The 22,334-nt window shown below is 39.6% G+C and overlaps 1 protein-coding gene across 1 annotated transcript in view; it reads right to left on the reverse strand.

Annotated features, from left to right (window-relative positions):
• Positions 1-4,716: 4,716 nt before the first annotated feature.
• Positions 4,717-22,334, reverse strand: part of LOC117370010 (voltage-dependent T-type calcium channel subunit alpha-1I-like) — a 214,296-nt gene continuing 196,678 nt past the window's right edge. Inside the window, exons 33-38 of the mRNA XM_055221662.1 lie at positions 14,885-15,025; positions 13,673-13,807; positions 10,818-11,076; positions 9,378-9,583; positions 5,992-6,123; positions 4,717-5,049 (exon numbers count right to left, since the gene is read on the reverse strand). Coding sequence (XP_055077637.1) covers positions 4,735-5,049; positions 5,992-6,123; positions 9,378-9,583; positions 10,818-11,076; positions 13,673-13,807; positions 14,885-15,025 — 1,188 coding nt within the window. The 3' untranslated portion in view covers positions 4,717-4,734. The remainder of the gene's footprint in view (positions 5,050-5,991; positions 6,124-9,377; positions 9,584-10,817; positions 11,077-13,672; positions 13,808-14,884; positions 15,026-22,334) is intronic.

Genomic DNA, 22,334 nt, shown 5'->3' on the forward strand with positions numbered 1-22,334 from the left:
GACATGAGTCTGGACTAAAGATGAATTGAGTAACTTGAAGATTAACTGCCGGAGAATAACGTCTGATTTATAATTTGAAGTTGATGTAATTTGACTGACAAAATATTAAATAATCATATCTGCAGGAGCGGTGCAAGAAACACAAATGTTCAAATCAGTTCATATTGTCGACATAAAGGTTTTGTCACTTGTAGAGTTACTCACAGAGAGAAGAGGATTTAAGAGTACTGTTACTTCAATAAAAATATTACTCAAGTAGGAGTAAAATTATGCGGCTAGAAAAGTACTCTGAAAAGTACAATTTCTTTAAAAAGTTACTCAAGTAAATGTCACTGAGTAAATGTACGTCCCACCTCTGCACTAAACATATAGATTTAATGTGACTTGTTAGAATATATTCTATAATGCTGTAATAGAAATTTAACCTTAAAGCCACACTTCAGAACATTCTCCACAGAGATAGATACGTTTTATGCCATACTGTGGAACATTATAGCTAAAGGAACAACATTTCCACGGAAAGAAGCTTTAGTCTATTGGTCTATTGGGTTAAACAGTTACATCCTGTGGCTTTAATAACGATCTGTCAGTCATTAATCAAGATTCTATATCAAAATGTCTTTACTGGTTAAATCTGGTTAAAATTTTATCAATAAATTTAATTGTAAGTACAGGTAATAATAAAAAAAAAAACGCTACGGTAAAATACATTTATAATAACTCTTATAATGCATAGATCAAACTTATACCACCATTATGAATATTCTGAATTTTAAAAAGAAATCTCAAAATTACAATATTTTTTAAAGAATAAAAAATCACTGTCACTGTCTAATTCCATGATCATATTTCAAGCTTAATCTATTAAAAGAAAGTTTGTTTAAGATCATTCAGGCTGATGTTTTTAATAAAAAAAAAGGAAAACAAAACATACCAATACAAATAAAAAGTCCCATATTACACAAAGTTAACTCTTGTGAACTTTAAGACATTTTAGAATCTTGTTACTCCATAAAAAACACACCTGGAGTTGTGTTTTGTTCATTGTGTTAAAGCAAATCCGGGTATGTTTTTGATGGGGTAACATGGGGGAATCAAAAAAATGATGTACCATGGGCCGTTTAATGTGAGTCTTAAAATTGTTAAAAACTTCTACCTTTATAAATGGCACAGGGCTGTTTTGCAGTGTGGTCGTAATGTTATGGCTGATCAGTGCAACATTTTAGGGAACAAATGTCATGCAGATTTCTCACTTTTTTTGGGAAACATTTGGAATTTCAATTTTCTATTTCAGACAATCCAGTGCAGTAAGTAAATACTGGTCATAATACATAAAATAAATAATCCTTTATGAATGTGCTACACTTCAGCAGACCTGAGTCAAATAAATGCACAAAAACATATGAGATCATTTGGCATTTTTACATAAGAGGTCTCCAGCATTACAAGTCCTATTGTATCTCATGCATTCTTCAGGGGTTTTGAAGAACTGTGCGTTTAAAGACGGGGTATTTTACTTCTGTGGAGCATTAACTGCTACCACATAACATATTTAGGTCAGAATGTATTAACATGTTTTATAAGTTTCACTTTCATTTTTGACACTGTGTCCTTCTTCCATTTGCTCCCCAGTCACTCCCCCTTCACTGTATCTACTGCACATCCATCAGGTTTGTCCCGCTGTTGTCCACAGTGTTGTCCACAGTGTTGTCCACAGTGTTGTATCATGTTTTTGTATCTATGGAGAAGTGTCGTGTGGGAGCGTGGGTGATGTAGACTTGTGGGCGGAGCATTGCACAGAATCTTACAGCCAACTGTAAGGAAGGTTCAAATAGGGAGAGAGCACTAAAATACTCAGGAATGTTTTGGATGAGAGAACATTATAACATGGTAGAAAGCTAAAAAAAAAAAAAAAAAAAAAAAAAAAGAAAAAAAGAAATTGCACAATACCCCGTCTTTAAACACTTGTGAGTGACACAAAATACTGCAGTTGTTGTTTTTATGAAGAACCGACATTGTAACATGGGTAAAAGCTGAAACAGGGTTGGATTTACCACTAACTTGGAAATACTTACACTATTGTGCTTAGTTTTGTAAATCCCCCCAAAAATAAACTTATATTTTTGCTTTATTATGATCTGAACTTGTAGATTTTTACAGACTAAATACAAAACCCTGCGAATTTTAAATCTTGTACTGAGACCAGAACGGACGATTCTGCCAGTCAAAGTCAAGTTGTATTTTTAGTTAAATATTGGTTATAGTCCCTGTTATAATGTTGTTATCTCATCAAAAACACACCTGGAGTTGTGTTTTGTTTCATTCACACATGTTTGACTAACACTTTATTATTAGTCTGTTACATCTCCAAAGCTCAAAATGCTCTGTTCCACCTTTTTACCTTTTGTTCGATAGATATTGGCAATTCCAGGGCTGAAATCATCCAAATGACTCTACTAAAGATGTATGAAGCACTTCCTGTATCACCACATGACATCACAAGGTGGAACAGAGTGTTTTCTGTTTGAGAGAAGAACTTTAACATGTAGGATTTGTGTGTTAAACATGTGTGAATGAAACAAAACACAACCCTGGGTATGTTTTTGATGAGGAAACATAATATAGATCAAAAAATAGTGTATTATGGCCCCTTTAAAGGTAAACCAGGGAACTTTTCTGGTAGAGGGTGCACCATTTACTTTCCTCCAAGCGTTATTACTTTGGAATATGAATTGTTCCACAGTACAGCATTAAACCTGTCTGCATGGTGACAAGCAGATGAAGCCACCAGACCAAGTTACAGGTTAGTTCTGTGGAGAGGCATCCCATGGTCTCAGGAAAAATGTAAGGTACTTTAGAGCAATAGAAATACTTACAATTGAATATGTGTATGATGAATTTTATGCCATCCTCTGGAACATTCTAGGCAGCAATACCCCCCAGCAGGAAAGTTACACAATGCACCTTTATGTGTGACCTTTACAAACAACTCTTATAGCTTTAGCATACTCATAATCTATAGTTATTTAAGGTTTTAAAAATGTCACTCATTTCCATAGACTGTATAAAGAAAAGGACCCACAGTGTTCGGCTCCAGTCAAATGAAGCTCATCGAGGCTAGCAGTTATAGCGGCTAATCTGGAGTTCAGTTCCATGTTTGGAATTCCGAGTGCCATGGCAACCAAAGAGCCAATCAGGAGCGAGGCTGTTGAAGGTAACTGCTGGTTTGGAAGGGAACGAACACTTAGCAACCCTGTCAATCAAAAACGTTGCTAACGCTACCAAGCACAACCTCGGGTAAAAAAGGCAACTGATTGGTCTGTTATTAATGCTCATATCTTGATTTACGGACAAAATAGTGAAATAAAAACCCCAGGATCATGTAGAGCGAGTTACAATGAACATTTGAAGACCAAAATAACGAGCCTGACAGCAGCAGTTACAGAGAAAGGGGCAAAGTTTTTTCTATAGAAAGTGAACTGGAGCCAGAGCCGACAAAGCCATTAACGTGTCCATGCAACGAGGCGGCTAGCGGGTTAGCTATGTCCATTTATAAATACAGTCTATGCTCACTTCATATATATTCATTATTACGATCTATTTAAAAGTCTAAAACATTTTTCCATTACCTGAAACACTAAACATCTGGAGCATTAGTGCACAATCCTCTAGCACTACTCTACAAAGGTCATTTCACAAACACATGCGAACGCCAGAGAAACCTATCACATTTCATTATCGACATTTCTTTACATTTTAAATATTTGGCCCAGGTCTGCGTTCTTTTTAGCCCTTTTCATGGGATTTTCCGAAGCCAAAAGACATTTTCAACTCCTCAGTTAAAAAAAAAATCCCACTTTTTCTCAGCAGCAGTCACCATTTTCAATACAAATGCCCTTAAGCGATCCTATTACCTGCTTATCCATACAAACGGCTATACAGGTCCCATATTATGCCATGCTCTGATTTTGTGAAATAGTTTTGAGGCTTTAATAGTGGCATTTTGTAACTTAAAATAAATAAAATGCAAATGAACTGCGGTTTCTGGGCAGTGGAGTATTTTAAATGAGGCAAAAACTATAGCTGCTAACATGATAGTCGTAGCATTATAGGTTAAATTGTTCTTAGATGTTTTGCAGTAGACGCTAGCTAATATAGGACCGTTACCATATTTAACATAGTATATCTTTTGCATGGTCAAAATTCCTCAAAATGGCGCCAACCCTGAACATAGTGTTAATGAAACAAAACATAACTAAATTTTTGTATTTTTGAACATTATAACACGGCTAAAAGCTAAAATAGTTCCTTTTTTTAGCATAATATGGGACCTTTAACATAAAACAGAAGAGGAGATTGTTGGATGCTACCTGGGAATATTACAAAATAAATTCCGACATCTGTACAAAGTTTAAGTGGTTTATCGACAACACATTTTTGCACAAAAGTTGAGGGCACAAAAGGTCTTGTGAGCCCTAATCGTTTTCAGTCTTGTGTTTGTGTGCAGTCCCTGTAAAAGGTTGAAGAAGTGGAGTCCAGGAATGCCCGTTGTTTAGCATTTCACCTCGCTAATCGTGCCAAATTTGTTGCAAAAAACATCCAAAGACAAGACGCGACAAATCTAAAACAGCCAGATCTGAGTACGGAGGCCCGTAGCATTGACGCTAGTTTGCAGTTTGTAACATCCCCGTGTTGTAGCAAAAAGGAAAAACTAGCCTAGCCTCAGTTAGCGTTTCATCTCTTCTTTCTGGAGTTAGAATCTGTGATTTCGCAACTATCGTCCTGCTCCTCTGGTTGTCTCTGGGACCACAGGTTTGTTAACAGAGCGTCTTTGGCCCGGGCCTTGTCCAGTGAGCCTGTGCTGTTGCATTTCTTGATGAGCGGGGGCGCTATGGAGCAAGGAGTGAGCAGAGAGGAGAGGGACAGACTGTTGGGAGCATCAGGTGAAAGGTCGCTTTTGGTGACCTGTGACCTCTCTTCTTCTGACGGCTCCACCGAGTCCTGCTGGCCTCCACCGCTGCTCTGGCTGCGCTGGTGACCCCTGGTGGCCTGATGAGAGACGGAATAAAAACAGTTGATAAAGAAGACACCTGTTTTGTGTCTGCTATATAGTTATGATCTATGACACCCGTAAATCATTATCTTATAATTTAGACATTTTAAATCACATTGATCTAAAACAAACCAATAAAAGAAACAAGTTAGCTGACTTCCACAAAAACGGTGGTGCCCACTGAGAGATGACGTCGCTGCATCACAACAAAGAGTTGTGGACTTGTTGGCACTTCCAGTGGAATTTTTTTTCATTTGTATCAAACTAACAATGCAACGCTGCTGAATCCTGCTGAAGAAGTAAGTACAGAGCAGTGGGCGTTTACCTGTGGCTTTGAGATCGGGGTGGATTGGAGCATGATAGGTCCACTTTACTATCAAGAATATACAGTGTTTTGTACAGACTTTTTTAAGTGTGTAAGTGTCACTGATCAGGGCAGTGATAAGAAGGAGGCATTCAGCAAACTGTAAGAGCCAGAAATCAATCATCCTGCGATTCACAAACTCATGAGAATCCATTTTTAGTCTATTTTAGCAGAAACACTGACTATTTAGTTTGTGACAAACGTGCAGAGGGAAGCAATTTGTGCATTAGTGGAGAGAAAGATGTCGGTGCTTTTCTCTCAATTGAATTTAACTCAAGTTTCATCTCTTGACTTCTGCTGTTGTAGCATTTTGACCAATCAAATTCAAATATTCATCTGGACGTTCTTCCATTTCCCAGATTGATAAATGTGTAACACTCAATTTAGAGTGCTGCACATATCAATCTGGCATTAGCCAGTTTGGAGAATCAGTCTCTCACACTAAGTGTCTAGGATGTGCAGCTGCATCCATTCACTGGGTTCACAGCAGCCCTACGGCCATTTTACCAATATAATTATTTCAGCTCATTCAGCCAAACAGCTCCATATTAGAGCCTGTCAACATGTGATGTACCTGTAGTGTGGTGCGTCTCTTCAGCAGAGGGGGGCCCTGGTGCTCCCTCATGCCCAAACTCGGGTGCTGGTCCTGGGGCAGGTCTATGGGAGGTGTGGGGTCTGAACCGCCCATGTCCAGAGACGACGCAGTCTGACACGGACAATGGACAAACAAGAGATTGATTTATCAGGCTTTACAAGTAAAATTCAACCAGGTCCAATCAATGAATAAAACACAGAAACAATTTATGTCTGTGTAATCCCTCACTTCAGGTATGATCCTTAGCAAACAAAAAATTCAAATGTGTCAACTGTTTTAAAGTGAAGATGTTTCGCCACTGATCAAGCTGCTGCTTCACTTCTGGTCAGATTGCTGAGGTGAGGAGCTAACTACACTGAAACTAACATGCCTATTAGTTTATTGTTTCTGTTTTTAGCTAGGTCTATTGAACTTAGAGCTGGGTGATATGGGGAAAAAATAATCAGTTCGATTTTTGATTTAATGTTATTGAAAACAGACAGGTTGACTTCAGGCATAAAAAGCAGGGTGTCAGGATCACTACAGTTTTTATTTCATGTTGATAGGACCAGTAATTCCGTTAAGTTTGGAAAGAGTTTGTGAGCCTAAAAATCACGTGTTACAGCAATCAGCAGAAACACGTGCGATGTCCGTGCATTAAATTAGGTCCTAAGTTAAGATAAGTAAGTCGTTTATTTTCCACAGCTTGGATTATAATGATGAGAAGCACCGGAGGAGAAAGATGAGAAAAGGTGAGGAGCTGGATCAGAGAGATGGAGGGGGAGGACACGTGAGGAGACATAAAGAGACGCGCTGTGACCCTGATTCAGAGCTTTCACCTAAACGAGAGAGCGATGAGTCCTCTTCAGCACCACACACTCTTACTACCACAGAAACCTTTTCATCGAGATCGACCAAAGTTTAAATCGCCATCTAACTGTCTTTTGTGTTTTGGCACAGCCCTGATTGAACTACAGCAGGAGTAAACTGTCCCTGATCATATTTAGTATAATGGTTTAGGCCCCTAATGGCGGACTTCATAACCACACGGAGTTATAAATGAGAGATAAATGGTTTTGTGACAATTTAGAAACAAATTACAGTCTTGTACTGGTAAAAGAAATCATCTGTCACAGGCACATTTCGCAAACAAATCTATCAGTCACTCTTTATGTTTAATGTTTGTAGGCAATACATTCTGTCACTGAAGTACATTTTAAAGGTGCACTATGGAGGTTTTCTGGTGTGTGTGTGTGGGCGGGGGTCCATCACCTGCTTGTCTCCATGGAGATGTTATTGCTTTCAGTCAGACATTAAGATTTCTTCAAAGACAATCAATGCAGGAACCTCCACCTTCACTAGAAAAGTTACATAGTGCATCCTTAAATGTGTCTATTTTCAGCTTAGCGTTGTGTCATTTGAGCAGGTATTGATACTCAAAAAGACACATTCACAGGACAGAAATGAACCTTTCCTGAATAGCTTTGTATCGAAATCGAGTTTGAAACTTCAGTATCGTGACTCTGTTCCAGCATCACGTCTTGCAGGTTTGAAAGAATCAGATTGAGATACAGTGAAGACATTGCACTGACACATTTCACCTGAAAACTGCACTTTACAAAATGATAAACAAAGTCTGAAAATAAAAGGACCAAACAGGACGATCTGCGTTGAGGAGGAGGTGGAGGAGGAGGAGGAGGAGGAGGAGGAGGAGGCTACAGTGGCTGTGCAGTTCTGAGCTAATTATCCAGAGCAGGATCAGAGAAGCAGCCAGCCGAACAAGAAACAAAAGACAGGTAGAGAATACAGTCTCCATGGAAACGCATAGTGAAAATAAAGCAGGATCCTCTCAAAGTGACGGCAAAGACTTTATTAGAGCTGTATAAATATTAGCTGAGAGGGAAGGACAGCGGAGGAGGGAGATACACAGGGAAATCAACTTAGTTACCCTAATAATATACGACAATGGCTATATAAGACACTTTTCAACAGCTGCATTATCTAGGATTTTCACACTTCCTGTTGAGATTCTTGGTATTTCAGTTTATTGTGTCTCTGGGTTAAGCGTGCACTTGACCCATCCTCTAGTGTCTCTGGGTTAAACCAGGAGCAGTGGGCAAACATCTTCACATCTTGAGCTAGTCTTGATCAGGACTATTTTAGTTGGAGGATTTGACCTATGATCCATGTTTGGGGTTGATGGGGAAATTGAAGTGTCTGGAGGAAACCCACCCAGACACAGGCAGAACATGCAAACTCCACATAGAAAAGCCAGGAGACGACCCATTTTTTTATACATGTAACATTCAAAAAAACAAAGTCAATATATTTTCACACAATCTGCTACGGTTGTCAAAAGTACCAAAAATCACATACTAATCGATACTAAAACTAGTATTGAAACTAGATACTCATTTAAGCAGGTATCAATACTAAAAAAGTCACATCAATGGAACAAAAAATGAACCTCAGTAACTTTAGAGTGATTATGAGCTGTATCAGAAGTGTAGGACCACATATTGTATTTTCTGGACTATAAGTGGCTCTGGAGTATAAGTCACACAAGCCAAACATGCATAATAATGAACAAAATACATAAATATATATATAAGTCGCATGTTTTAGGGAAATTTATGTTACAAAATACGAGAGCAAGACCAATCATTTTATCTTTAAAAGCAAGTTATATTAATAATAAAACAGAGAACAACAGGCTGAATGTCAGTACAGCACGCTAATGTAACACATTTATATTTATTCAGCCACATGAAGCACAGACAGAACTGAACATGTCTGGTATGTTAACGTAAGATATTAACAGTTAATCAGAAAAACTAAAGCCTAAAAAAACAAGCTCACAAGTTTACTGTGGATCTTACTCCAAATCACTAAGTCCATTGAATTCTTCATCCTCTGTGTCACTTCTGAACAACTCCACCAACTCCAGAGGAAGATGAAGCACTGCTTGTCGTGGCTTCATCAGACTCAGTAGAATGGGATTTTCTTTTAGGGGCAGTGCGCGGTTGTCAGTTTGACAATAACAAAGATGTGAAATTAAATATTTTAATAATTTCACATATAAGTTGCATCTGTGTATAAGTCCCACCCCGGGCAAACTATGAAAAAAGTGTGAATTATAATCCGGAAAATACGGTAGTATCCGCCCATGAACCACTATGTATCCTACCTGGACGACTGAGGGATCACACAGATATAAGTCCACATGGGAATATAAAAGAAAGATCTGAAGCTACCTGTTGAAAATCACATTTTGTTGTCTAAAGAAGAGTTTTCTTTTTTTCTCTTATCATTGTGGTATGGGAATTGGTATTGAATATTGAGTATATTTAGTTTAGATATTTTACTAACATGACAACACTAATTACCTGTGATCCTAATGTTCTGTCGTTAGCCCCTGGAGACCGGAGCGAGGCCCAGGACGCTGGAGAGTGTGGCCCACAGAGAGCTCTGGATCCTGGGCTGAGGGAGGAGCGAGGGCTGGGGCCAGAGCCTGGAGCTGAGGCCGGGTGGAAGAAGTCTGCAGGGAGAGAGAAGAGACCCCCCGAAGAACCACTGCAGATGACTTTAGGATCTGAGAGAGGGAGGTGGAGGGGACAGAGGGAAGAGGAGAGGAGGAGATGAAGGAGTACGGGGTGAGGAGGAGGAGAGGGAGGAAGGGAGAGAAAGAGAGGGAGAGGAGGGAGGGAAAGAGAGAGAGGTTGGATGGTGTAGAGAGGAATAGGAAAAAGGGAGGGACAGGGGAAAAAAATGCCATTTTGTTGAAAAATCACCAAGATCACGCCCAACCTTCTGTTTAAAATCTAATTGATGATCTTTTATTGCTCATGGGTTTTGTTTGATCCAATATGGCCGACTTCCTGTGGGGCGGGGCTATAATATGGTTTTGTCCTGACATGATCTATTTTTGATCTCTTTCTTTTCCTCTCTCCCCCCTCCTTCTCATCTCTCTCTCCCTTTCCATCCTCTCTTCCTGTCTCTCTCACACCCCCTCTCTTCCTCTCCTCCTTCTCCCCCCCCCCTCTCTCCATCTGACAGTGATCACATTAGGTTTGTTCCTGTCTTTTCTAATGAACTCTTTTAATTGCTTCAAACTCGCTGGAGCTTCGGACGCGTCACTCGTCCTTGTGTCAAAGTCGATCAAACCGAAGCTCTGATGAAGTCAATGGTAACGTCAATGTCACATTAAGTCAAATTTTAAACCAGATGCTCCGCAGACAGAGGAGGTCACAGGGATAATATGCAGCAGAGCCACAGGGAGCCACATGCATATCATAGAGGAGCTTAAGCTGCAGAGCAAGTAATGATCACAATTATGTAAACACCTGTGGTTCATTGATCCATGTTTAAAGGTCCTATATTACACAGAACTGACTCTTGTGAGCTATGAGCCATGTTATAATGCTGTTACCTTCTCAAAAACATACATAAGTAACAATTTATTATTCGTCTGTTTACATCTCCAAAGCTCAAAATGCTCTGTTCCACCTTGTGATGTCATGAAGTGGTAGTTTTCAAGTTAACAGCTACTTCTTACTTAATACGTGATTAAGATATGGCATTTTATGGGCCCCTAATTTATAAATGAGCCTTTGTTAATTTGATTTGACTTTGTTGATTAGATGCTGGGATGAGTCTCTCGAGCACACGCCACTGGTATTATAACATAGATCAGAAAACAGCACAATGTGGGCCCTTTAAATTTATTATTCTTTTATTTGATACATGCATAAGTTCTGATTGATTTTGATTGACTGATAAAACAAATTGTGCGTATGTCTTAATTGAGGATAATAAAGACAGTTTACCTCTGCATGTTTCTGGACTCTGGTCAGGACATCTGCCCCTCTCAGAGCCCTCCAAGACCCCCCTCTGGACCCGGGTCTGGACCAAGTCTCTGGTCTGGTCTCTGGTCTGGTCTCTGGTCTGGTCTCTGGTCTGGATTCTGGTCTGGTCTCTGGTCTGGATCAGGACTCCCTCGTCGGAGCTGCCAGAGTTAGACCGTAGACCACAGAACACCCTCTGCACTGGACGCTCCTCTGAACTCTGTGAATCGCTGCTGCCTCTCTGTCATAAACAAACAAAACATTATATTAAAGAGGGAGCATTTTATTATATGGGGTATCAACTGCTAACACATAACATATTTAGATCACCATATTACCTTTTATTGTTTTGAAAATGTTTAATAAGTTTATCTTTCGTTTTCCCTCTCTTTGCTCCCCATGCTAAGTCGCTCCCCATTCAGAGTAACATCACAACTAAACCTGTGTGCATCCCACTAATGAACATCGCATCAGGTTTGTCAAGTTGTTGCGTACAGTTTTGTATCACACTTTTATATATTTTTGGAGAATTGTTGTGTGGGATCATGGGTTATGTAGACTCGGGGGCGGAGCCTTGTACAACCTCGTACTGCTAACCATAAGGAGGGTTCCCAAGCCCAGGGGAGATCAGGAAATCAACCTCTTCAAGCATGTTTTGATGACAGAACGTTATAACATGGAAGAAAGATAAAAAAAAGACCTTTTTTAACTGCACTATATAAGTTTTCTGGTGGAGGGCCTGTCACCTGCTAGTTTCCATGGAGACAAGTACGTGACAGCACCAGGTTAAGTTACACGCCAAATCTCTGGAGAGGTGACACTGACTCGCAGTAAGAATGTGTGTTTTTCAAGAGCATTTACACATTTAGGTTTGATGAACATGTTTAAAGCCAAAACAGACAATTACATCTCAGGGAAGACAAGCAGGTGTCTGACCCCCCGCCCGAAATGTTACACAGTGCACTTTAATGTAAAAATGTTTTCAGTATATGAGAGAGTGGAGTATCCATAAACTGTACTCAACAAACTAAATTCCTCAAGTAGCCAGAGGTGGGCGGTACTAGTAGGTACATTTACTTGAGTACTTTTCTAGTAGCATATATTTACTCCTACTTCAGAAATACTTTTACTGAAGTTATTGTACTCTTACTTGAGTAAAACTTGTGAGTAAGTCTACAAGTGATTTGTGCTGTCAAACAAGTCTCTCTCAAACAGTTCTTCACTCTCACCACAAACACCTAAACAGGCCCATGACCACACGCTCCTCAAAATGTGTTTAAATACATTTTTGTTCAGTTTATAGACAATCTTAAAAACTTATCCTACAACTTATTTGACAATGCTTTGCTAATGTGTCTCCATGATAGAGCCATATGAGAGGAAAAGGACAATAGTACGTTCATGTAGAGCTGATGTGGCTGGATAAATATAACAGCAGATTGGACATCGCCACTAATACATTTCTACAGGGTAAAACAGCTGTGGATTTTTCTTCATGAAAATACAACTTGACACAGGAATATCGGCTCCTCCTGGAAACTTGATTAGGCAAAAAAAAAATCTAAAATAGTAAAAAAATCAAATCAAATTCAGTTCATTTTAAGTGTTGTACACATATGTTTTTGCAGTGTTGTTTTGTACTAAATAAATGAGTGAGCAGGTCCCAGATGGAGCTGAGGGAGTGCGTTTCCCCGAGCGCCTGTGGAGGAGGCAGGTGTTGTAATCAGCCTTAAGCGTGTAAACAGTGATTAATACAGATTAGCAGAGATGGAGGAGGAGGCGGAGGAGTCAGACTTTTAATGGGCCTAATATGTATAATAAGATCTGGAAGATGAACGGCAGCATCAGGTTGTTTTCAATGGCCTGGGCTCATTGACACAAAGTATAAAACAAAAAAAAAAATCTTTTTGCATTACTTTCTGAATAAGGGCTAGCTCCTCCCACCTGCATGTTGACAAAAACATGCACCACGTGATCACTTCTGACCAATCAGAGCGAAGCTAGGGTGTGTTAGGCTCAAAGCTAACTTTTAGGCGGTTTGAGAATTTGAGTTTATGTTGTGAAAATACAAGAAAAAATCTGTTCAAAATCTGCCCTTTATGAAAGAACAGGGCAGTTTGAAATCCCCAAAAATGCATTGTGCTCTATGGATGAATTAGGCCCAAGCTCCGGGGGGTTGCAGTACCTGGAGCAGCTACTAGTCGATCTCAAACGGGGACAGAGGGGGACTGTCCAGGTCTTATTATAGATCCATGGCCTAATGCCACACTATTAGACTAATGTCATGCATTTGTGCAGCTGCAGCACTGTCACAGGAGGTGGAGAAATTCTCATTTAAACAGGGAGCAATGTGCAAAAGTGACTTTTTGGAGCTTTCTATGTTATAATGTTCCCTCAACAAAAGTATGTCTGAAGAGGTTTTAGATGTCATCTGTGCATGTTTGTGTAATCTACAGATCTCTCTCAGGTCCTATTCAAACTCTACTTACAGTTAGCAGTACAATCCCATCCAAACCTCAGCCCGCAAACCTCGATATTTTTACATAAAATACTGACAGCCAGATTGACCAGAAGCCAAAAAATGGGAAAATCATTTCTAGGTTAAAACTGCATTTGACCCATCCTTTAGAGTCTCTGGGTTAAGCCTACATTTGACTCTGGCCTAAACCCGTCAAGAGCAGTGGGACCCATATCCAGATCTTGTTGTTGGGGGAGACCAGACTGCCCGGAGGAAACCCGCACAGACACAGGGAGAACATGCAAACTCCACATTAAACCTTTTGTAAAGTTCTTGCTGTGAGGTAAGTTGTACAACAAAATATGTGTATCTGCAGTACCTTGTTGTGCCTGTGGTGGAGCTGCAGGCTGGTGTTGTCGTCCAGGCTGAGGTCGTCGGGTAGAGCAGGAGAAGAAGACTTGTCTGAGAGCTGTTCCGACGTTAGCGACGCCTGCTCCACTTCAGCTAACCGGATCTGATCACAAATACACACACACACACACACACACACAATGCAGCTGGATCACACGAAGTACGCGACCAGTTTTTCTTTATGTTTACTACTTTCTACATTTCAAGTACATACAGAAGCCATCAAATATATGAAGCAAGATGTATGAAATTATGTAATAAAAAAATGTTCAATAACTCTTTGCTTTATCGACAGCTTTGCAAACCCTTGGCCTTCTCTCAGTGAGCTTCATGATGAAGTCTCCTGAAATGGTTTTCACTTCACATCTGTGCCATGTCAGGGTCAAGAAATGACAAAAGTGCAAAGCAGTGATCAAAGTAAAGGGTGGCTATTTTTTAAATGTTGTAGGAGTAAAGATGTTTCGCTGCTTAATGGAGCTTTCACACCTATTCCTGTTCATGGAAACATTAAATCCTTCCGTCAAGAGGAATGAGGGCCTTAAACATCATCGATACCCCACAATAACTCCATCCTCAGACCCAAAGCAAACAAAGGAAAGGAAGAAAACAATAGGGTTATCCAGGATGCTAATAGGTGTGAAAGCACCATTAAGAGCTGAATGAATATGCTATGACTCAGGCAGAGTCCACACTTAGTGTAGCTCAATAGACCTACAAACCTCAATAGGCCTACAAACAGAAACTGTAAACAAACGCTGTTTCCAGTTTCAGTGTAGTTAGCTCCTCCCTTCAGTTAGATATAAGGCAGTGTCCACCAGCAATCTGACCAGACCTGAAGAAGTGGCTTGAATTAGCAGCAAAATGTCTTCTCTCCTACTGCTTTTTTTTTCCCAGGTGACAGATTTAACTTTGGCTTTTACTATAGTTAACAGCTCCTTTTACCTTTAGGTCAATAGAGGGAATTCCATAGCTGAAATGATCCAAATGATTGTCATGAAGGTGTATGGAGTTTAAAAATGCAGTGCAGCACTTCGTGTATTACCACATGACATCACAAGATGGAGTGTTGTGTGTCTGAGTCTCGCCCTCTCCTCTGTTGCCTATTGACCCGGTGCCCTGTGTTATTTTTAGCGCTGCTCAGAGATTGTCTAAGGAGACGTGAGTCCCACTTGTCTCTCACCTCGGGGGGGTGGCCTCTGGAGTCTGCGCTCACAGGGGCAGAGCTGTAGCTGTGGAACACGGAGCCCGAGAGGTTGTCAATCAGATCGCCCTCCAAAGAGTCCTTTATGAGCAGAGACACGCTGTCCAACCACTGGCTCTCCTGAAGACACAGCAGAGTCAGGCAGGACTTAAAGGATTTTAGGCCTGTCATAATAATACAGTTTGAAGTGCCATATATTGCTGAAGTAAATATAGACAATAAACGTACAAAACTGTTAAAAATATGAACTCCTATGAGCTCTTTCCTCTTTTTTTTTTAGTTTTTCCTTTATATTCTCCTCTTATTAAATTTATTTATTTCTTTTATTCATTTTTTTCTTATCATTTTAGCATGTTCGTCCAATGCGTGGGAGGGGCGTTGGCATTATCATTGTGTTATCAAAGTTAGAAAAAATAAATAAATAAATAACAATAAATAACAAAATACAACACTTAGTTAATTTGTGTCTATAATTAAATATTTAGTTAATTAGTACAGAAAGAACCAAAATGTACCCATGAAAAATATCTGTATCAAACAATGAGTCGAGTGTTGTGACCACTCTACAGGTTTTCATGTTTTTTCTAATTCTGACTTGGTTTGGTGGGAAAGTATCAGAGCGAAATAAGTTAAATAGCAGTTTTAGAAAATTTTGGAAAAAAAGTACAAAAATACAGGAAGAAGAAGGGCTGAGTTCTTACAAAGAGTCTCTCCAAACTCTGTGTAAAAACTTCCATCTTCCATCCAAACTGAGACAATTTATGCACAAGGAAGGCATTTTACAGCAGACGGATTAAATATAAATTCAGCTAAATAAAGGTGTTGTGAGCATTAGCATCTGGGTTTGCTTTAAACACAATACTGTACGAGATCTTTTTATGTTTGACCATAAATACCAGTGACAGTTGTGAAGAACAGTGAAGATGCCGAAGCATGTCACAAGATAAATACATGTCCTAACGTATAAAAGAGACGTTTTTGGATTAGAAAGGAGTTGTCATCTATTTTTATTTATCTATTTATAACTACTGTGCGATTAAGACACGTTTTGGTCCTTGTTTACATTGTGGTTGCTAGGTAACAGTTGCGGATTTACCTCTACGTCTTTTAGTGAAATGAGCCAAACCTGCAAAAAACTGTCATACGCACTTTTATTAAACATGATCAAGTCAGGAATAAAAAGACGTTGAAGATGTTCATATTTCCAGGTAAAATGTACAGATTGTTTTGGCATTTTATTTCTATATAAATGTGTCCTTTGGTTTTCCATTAAAAACTGCATTTCTCATGTGGTTTCCCTTCTTTCTTTCCAGGTTTTCCAGAGCGCGCACGAACGTTAAAAGCTCCTTAAGTGCAATTAATCATATTTAAGTTGAGATTCATTCATTTTTATGGGTCAGTGACCAGCTTGGTGGAGAGGTCAGCAGCTAATCCTCTGCCATTAAAAGAAAGAAATCTGTTAAAGACTATTTTTTGTTCAATGGCACTGATTAATATGCTCGTATTAACCTGCTCCACATGATCCTGATGTTTTTTTCACTATTTTGTTCAAATCAAGACATGAGAATTAATTACAGACCAATAAGCTGCTTTGTTTCCCTGGGATCACTTCCACTAGCATTAGCAACAGGTTTGATTGACAGCGTTGCTAAGCGGCTGCTCCCTGTCAAACCAGCGGTGCGGGAGGCAAGGGGCGTTACTTTGAACTTCCTGGCTCATGATTGGTTATTTGGTTGCTCTGATACTCGCGGTTGTAATTCCACATAAAGAACTCGACTCCAAATTCACTATAACCGACTCGACTGGCTTCATTTGGCTGGAGCAAAACGCTATGGGTGACGTCACACTCCTTCAGTCCCTTTCCTTATACAGTTTATGACAGAACTCCACCCACATGTGTTTACTATGAAGGTTTAATATTTTAAAATTCAATAATGCATTTACGACCTTTAATCCTACTTGTGTTTACAACTGCATGCCTAGAATATGTTTGTCCCTTTATGTAAATCACATAAAGCTCTATAACCCTGTGTTAAAGCGATAAAGGAGCTGTTTTGAGCGTGTATGTTTGTGGCAAAGTCGTCAGATGTTTCTGCTGATGCTTCCTTCTTTTTGTTCTCTGTGGAGCTCAGGTCTTCAGGGCAGTGGAGCTCTGAAAAGGCTCCACAGTATACACCAGTGTCTGCGTTCATGTGGGTGGTTGCATCAGCAAAAATGTGTTTCTTTGGTGAAAAAAAAATTAAAAATGAATTCACATTTTAATGACAACAGGCCTGCATGTGATTAGGTATTTTTCTTCTGTGCTAACACATAACATATTTAGATCACCATGTTTCCTTTTATTGTTTGAAAATGCTGTATTTACTGAAAACAACATATTAACATGTTTCATAAGTTTGACTTTCATTTTTGACGCTCTGAGTCCCTCCTCCCCTTGCTCCCCACACTCCTCTTTATCACATCAGCACTCCAAATACTAATTGAAATATTTACATATACTCATTATTCCTACAGACAGCAGCGTATTATTGGCTACAGCCCTGACTCTCTTTAAGTCACTTCTTAAGGTTAAACTTAAAAAGTCCCAGAATGCTCCACTCCCTCACACATACAGGGGAGCGGTTCCTGCCCCCTGCTGCTTTGACAGAGAAGCACTTCTGTCCAAACAGTCTCCTCTGCTCGTCCTGACTCCTGCTTCTTCACACGATCTCACAAAAACGTTTCAAGGTGTGAGGTAAATCTACAGTAGACTACGACTGGCTAACAGGATGCCATCCTCAAAGTTTAACATTTTATATTTCTTTATAATATCACAATAATGATGTGAATGTGTTTTTTGTAATATTGTGAGTACTTGTTTGTACAAGGATTGAGGAGGTTGCGTTGCAGCGTGTGTTGTCAGTGACCATGTTGTAATGCAATACGTAAAATGAATATTATTGAATGCATAAAAATCTTGGTGACATCTGTACTCTTTTGGTGACAAATACATTTAAACTGAGACAGATTCAATTTCACAGTTTTAATCATTTTGGATATGTGCTTTTTAAATGACTCTGTTCTGTTTAACGCTTAAATATTTAACCAAATCCAGACTGCACTACTTTTTCTCCCTTGACAACAATTTTAGCGGCAGAAGGAAGATTATTTGGACAGTGGACAGCTGCAGGTGGACGTCACTGACATGTTAAACACTTCTGTGTTTACAAAGGGGTGTCTGTGTGTCAATGCTAATGCTAACTTCTATTAAAACATTTAATGTTTTAATAGACGTTGTAGTAAAGATGACCTGATTATTTCAGGTGTAAATTATATATATATATATATATATATATATATATATATATATATATATATATATATATATATATATATATATATATATATATATATATATATATATATATATATAAAATATTTATTTTATTTATTTATTTAGGCTCGAAAATTAGCATTAGCATTAGCATCGACACACACAGATGTAGGTGCATGTGTGTGTAGAGTCATGAGCACAGGCCTGTCCACATTTTGAATTCTGCACCTCGCATAAGAACATGTTTGAACTGCCTGTGCACAAAGTGGAAAATACAAACCATAAGAAATGAAACACTGTCTGAAACACACATTTGAAATGAGGATTAGTGAGTGCGGAGAGCGAGACAAAAGAGACAAAGCCCTTGTACCGCGATGGTGGAGGGTCTGCCACCCACATGACTCTACACCCACTACTACTGGGGTGTCAAAAGTATATAAGTAAGTAATATAAGTTACTAAGACCAGATACTAATCCATAGTAAAACTAGTATTGAAACTAAAACGTCACATTCACAGGACAGAAATGAACCTTTCCTGAACAGCTTTAGTATTGTGACAACACTAACTACTACAAATCATTTCTTTAAACTTTACAGACAAAGTCCAGTTTTGCACCTAATTAGTGATTTGCAGTAAAGCTACTTAAACCTCACATGTCTGAAAAGTGCTGAGCTAAACACAACGATCCAATTATCCTGAAAAAGTTAAACTGCTCATACACACACATCTGCTTTTGGTCACGTTTCTATAGTGTCCTACGAGAACCACCCTGCCACCAATTATACAACTAAAGGTTATTCCCACCGCTTCATTACGACACCAAGAGCACACCTCCCCACACCAAATGTACCCTCAAACTATTCTTTATTCAACTTCAACTTTGGTCATTTTCACTATTCAAGGATCAATTATTCTCATTATAAATATAAATACATGAAGGGAGGGCATCTGACACATGGGGATATAGGAGGATGGGCGGGCATCTGACACAGGACAGAGATATAGGAGGGTGGGAGGGCATCTGACACACAGGGTTATAGGAGGGTGGGAGGGCATCTGACACACAGGGTTATAGGAGGGTGGCAGGGCATCTGACACATGGGGATACAGGAGGATGGGAGGACATGACCCGATTATTTCAGGTGTAAATTATTCCAGTCTGTGGCGTTCGATATTTCAATATTTATTTAAGCTCTAAAATTAGCATTAGCATTAGCATGGACACACAAAGACGTCCCTATGTGGGCACTCGTGTGTGCAGAGTTGGGAGCACCGGCCTGTCCACATTTTGAATTCTGCTACTGCACCTCGCATAAGAACATGTTTGAACTGCCTGTGCACAAAGTGGAAAATCCAAACCATAACGTGGGAAGAAATTAAACACTGTCTGAAACACACATCTGAAATGAGGATTAGTGAGTGCGGAGAGCCAGAAAAGAGAGACAAAGCCCTTGTCCCGCGATGGTGGAGGGTCTGCCACCCACATGACTCTGCACCACTACTACTGGGGTGTCAAAAGTATCGAAAATGGGAGGGCGTCTGACACACAGGGATAGGAAGTTGTAACGTCATCTGATTTTACAGCATGAATACAATCTTTGCCAACCGATTTTACACATGCATTAAAACAAGACCGAGCACCATTTGAAGTTTCTGGTTTCTTCCAACTTTCCCTCTGTTTCTTGGAAAAAGCAAACTGAGCAGAACTGCACTTTTAGTTTCGTAGCCTCCAGTTAGGAAGGGAATATAAAGCGTGGTTTCCTAATTGGAGAAAGGAGCCGATGAAAAATACGGGAATCATGTTTGAAGAATGAAAGTTTGAAACGACAGCAGTGAGTGGCAGTCAAGTTTTGTGAGGCTTTGAACAGTTATGTTTCAGTTAAAATGTAAAAGTAATAGCATTGTCAAAAGTATCCAAAGTCAGATACTCACTGATACTAAACATAGACTGTATAAAGAAGTGGACTGAGCGAGTGCGACGTCACCCGTAGCGTTCAGCTCCAGTTAAATGAAGCTCGTCGAGGCTAGAGCGGTTATAGAAGCCAATTTGGAGCTGACTTCCATATTTGCTTCTGATTTGTCTGTTATTACGGTTCATATCTCGACAGACACGGACACAAGAGCAAAATAAAAATACCAGGGTTAGGTAGAGCGGGTTAATACGAACATTTTAAGACCAAAATGATGAGCCTGACAGCAGCAGTCATAGGGAGAGGGCTGACGGTTTTTCAATACAAAGTGAATTGGAGCTGATGGAGCCGGAAGCACACGCATGCTCACTTCCTGTTTGGAACATGGCGGGGTTAGTCGGGTTAGCTATGTCCAGAGATATACAGTCTATGATACTACACAGAATATTGCATGATAATCTCCCAAACTAAAGAGTAAAGTCATATTTTCGGCTATAGTATATTTATTTAATCATATGAAATCTCAAATGTTGTACTCGTAGAAACAACATTTGAGATTTGGACCATCCCACCATCGAAAAGTCAGCTTTAAAGTGAGTGTGAGTGAGTGTTTCTACTTAAGATGGTGGGATAAAGCAAACAAGCAAAAATAATACTCGTTGTACATATAACTAAAGCAGTTTGTGAAAAAAGTTGAAAAGTATCTTGAAAATTACAGGCATTTTATTTAAGTATATTAAATAGAACAATCTTAACTGTATTTTGGTGTTTTGGACATGGGTTTTATGCATTATTTCATTGCTATTGGGCTTCAAACAGTACCTTTGCTTTACCATCTCATGTTTTGAACTTAATAATAGATTTACAGACAACAGATGGCATGTTGTCTGGACTTTCTCTATTGTAGGACAAATAAAATCGACCTGATCTCATGCTCCTACAGGTGCACTCCCCGTGCTGGGATCTGGGGTTATGTTGTCATCTCCTGGCAGCAGTGAGAATTACCATTGAAAAAAAAATATTGCTAGGGTTAGGGGTTTTTTTTATGTTTACTTCTTTCTACATTTTCAATACATACAGAAGACATCAAATATATTAAGTAAATCCTCATAGTATTCACTTTGTTGACAGCGCTGCAAACCCCTGGCCTTCTCTCAATGAGCTTCTTGATGAAGTCTCTTGAAATGGTGTGTGTGTTTGTGTGTGTGTGAAACTGTGTCATATCAGGGTCAAGAAATGACAAAAGTGCAAAGCAGGGATCAAAGTAAAATAAAGACGAAACATAAATGAAAAAGTGTGTCCAAACTTTTGACTGGTTGTGTGTGTTTTTGAAAAGGGAAGAGCGCTAGAACATGGCCAAAAGCTTACTTGCTCCTCATTCAGTACGATATGAGTTTGCTGGGGTCTGGTGCTTCCAAGTGGTAGACCCCTGCCGTTTCAGTGGCATGTGTGGATGTTCTGTGTTTAAAATACCAGGATCAGTCTGATGTTCAGTGTTTAAAATACCAGGATCAGTCTGACAGTGACAGGAGCAGAATAGACTCAAGATGGCCGCCCACGCACCTCCCGTTTCCCCCCTGGCTCCACGCGGAACTACTGAGGAGCCAACCACATTCACACATAAGAGCAGACACAAGCATCTCACAGACTGCTGCCATTAAAGAGACTACTGCTGAACTGTCTTTGTTGAGCTTTGAACCACGTTACACTGAAGTACATGCAGTACCTGTTTCACCCTGCCTCACCCCCAAGAGTGGGCAACTATTTATTTCCGAGGGCCATATTAGAGGCAAGGTCGGATCAGTGGGATCATCAGTGCAGCACATTATGTTATGCAAGTATAGGCTAATGTAATCTACTACATTCTGGTTGCCATGGTTGTGGGTGGATGCTCTTACGGGTCACTGGCTGACACACTGACCACTTTTTAAACTGTAAAAAATATAGGTTACATTTCTAACTTACTACTACTACTACTACTACTACTACTACTACTACTACTACTACTACTACTACTAATAATAATAATTAATAGTATAATAATAATAATGAAAGCCGCAAACTGCAGTGATTGCACTTGCCACCATGCACATGTCCCTCCCATCCACCCTCCATGGACTTGACCTTTGAATCACAAATGCCCCTGAATTAGGGCCCTCTCCTGAATCATGACAGCTCCTGAATCTTGACCGCCTTTGGATGTG

Source organism: Periophthalmus magnuspinnatus, chromosome 1 (genome assembly GCF_009829125.3).
Source record: "Periophthalmus magnuspinnatus isolate fPerMag1 chromosome 1, fPerMag1.2.pri, whole genome shotgun sequence".
Lineage (NCBI taxonomy): Eukaryota > Metazoa > Chordata > Actinopteri > Gobiiformes > Gobiidae > Periophthalmus > Periophthalmus magnuspinnatus.